A 1,614-nucleotide genomic window follows, 5' to 3' on the forward strand; every position below is an offset into this window, starting at 1 on the left:
GGACAGCTCCTCCGCCCGAAGCTGCAGCTTTCCAGTTTCAGCACCCGTATCCCGGACAGCTCCTGTGAGCGAAGCTCTGTCTTTCCAATTTCAGAATCATCGCTGCCCGGACAGCTCTACCGGTCGAAGATCGAAGTTTCCATTCGGCGCCACTGACATTCTACGGCTTCGAAGGCGACACTTTTCAGCACCATGAACAGCTCTGGCGATCAGTTGGAATACACCGGAGGCTTCCCTGCGCTTGAGGGAGAAGAACTGAAAGTAGCCCTGCCCGTCATCTTGGGGGTCATCTGCCTGGTTGGTTTGGTGGGCAACAGCCTGGTGGTGATGGTCCTGCTGAGGGACCTCAAGCAAGGCAAGAGTACAGCAGTCCATGGCTTGATCCTGTTGCTGAGCATCACTGAACTCCTTCTACTGTTGTTATGCGCTCCCCTGCGTGTCTCCACTACCCCCAGGCAAGACTGGTCACCAAGCTGGGTGCTGTGCAAATCATCAGAGTACCTCCTGCATGCGTGCCTCTTGGCTAAGAGCTTCACCTTGGCCGCGGTAGGGCATGCCCGGTACAGGCAGGTGAGCCACTTGGCAAAACACGGCCGTCCAGAGTGCCCACGGGTGTGGGTGTTGGCATGCAGTACATGGGTGTTTGCCCTTCTCTTGCCTATCCCCCAGTGGCTCTTTTCAACTGCTGGACACAAGCACCAGTTTGCATCCTGTGTCTTTGAGGTCCCTCCGACTGCTGCTAACTTCATGAGTGCCTATGGTGTGGCTTACCCACTCATTGCCTATGGGATTCCCATGACCTTTGCCATCGTCTGCCACCTCAAAGCCCTGCTACTTCACACACCCAGGAGGGATCGTACACCCAACCGCAGAGAGCCCCAGGCCAGAAGGGTCACCCTTCTGCTGTGGGGGCTGAGTGTTGGATTCACTGTCATGTGGCTGCCAGACTGGGTGGTGTGGATGTGGGTCAGGCACAGGAAACCCAGTGGCCCCCGCCCACCCAGTGCTCTGCTGATCCTGGCTCAGCTGCTGCTTTTTGCCAATGGTGTTCTCAACCCCCTGGCACTACTCACTGCCTCCCAGGACTTCAGGGATGGTGTGAGGAGCATCTGTCAGATGGCCAGCCATGGTGTTCCCAGGGCTAGAGGGTCTGAAGGGACTGCAGTATTGCCCAGCACTCTGGGTCAGAAGAGCTTGGGAACCAACAATGCCCTGCCCACCATCTCAGGTTGCCGAGAGGTGCTTACCTGTCAGGATGTGGTGCAGAACATCCCACCTGATGTGCAGCACTTCTGGCAGGACAGGAAAAATACGGCACCACCAGAAAACAATGACCCAATTCCCTGGGAGCGTCAAGGAAGCTCCTAACCAACAATATTGACTTGTGAAAAGAACTGAAATATTGTGGCTGTTCCGAATTTTCCCAATTTCAAGTAAGTCATCCTTACATTTTGCAAGAGTTTAAAAATTATATCCTTTATTTTGCCATGCTATAGAATTCCAGGCCAGTGCCCACAATCCTTCTGAGAACTGCCTGTTACAAACCTTGCTTAATTCACCAAGTCTCCAAATGGATTGGACTGTCCAAGCGAAATTTTAACCTGCCTCCTGAAA

General features: G+C 53.9%; 1 protein-coding gene across 1 annotated transcript; it reads left to right on the forward strand.

Moving 5' to 3' along the window:
* The first annotated feature begins 192 nt into the window (after positions 1-192).
* Positions 193-1,368, forward strand: LOC109920812 (G-protein coupled receptor 151-like). Its single transcript, XM_020520878.1, has one exon. It carries the CDS (start codon positions 193-195, stop codon positions 1,366-1,368), a length of 1,176 nt encoding a protein of 391 aa, XP_020376467.1.
* Positions 1,369-1,614: the final 246 nt, after the last annotated feature.

The sequence above is a fragment of the Rhincodon typus genome, chromosome 1 (assembly GCF_021869965.1).
Source record: "Rhincodon typus isolate 14 chromosome 1, sRhiTyp1.1, whole genome shotgun sequence".
NCBI lineage: Eukaryota > Metazoa > Chordata > Chondrichthyes > Orectolobiformes > Rhincodontidae > Rhincodon > Rhincodon typus.

Bases quoted from the DNA above. Each gene is read 5' to 3' on its own strand.
- LOC109920812 (XM_020520878.1), top strand. From the start codon at position 193: ATGAACAGCTCTGGCGATCAGTTGGAATACACCGGAGGCTTCCCTGCG.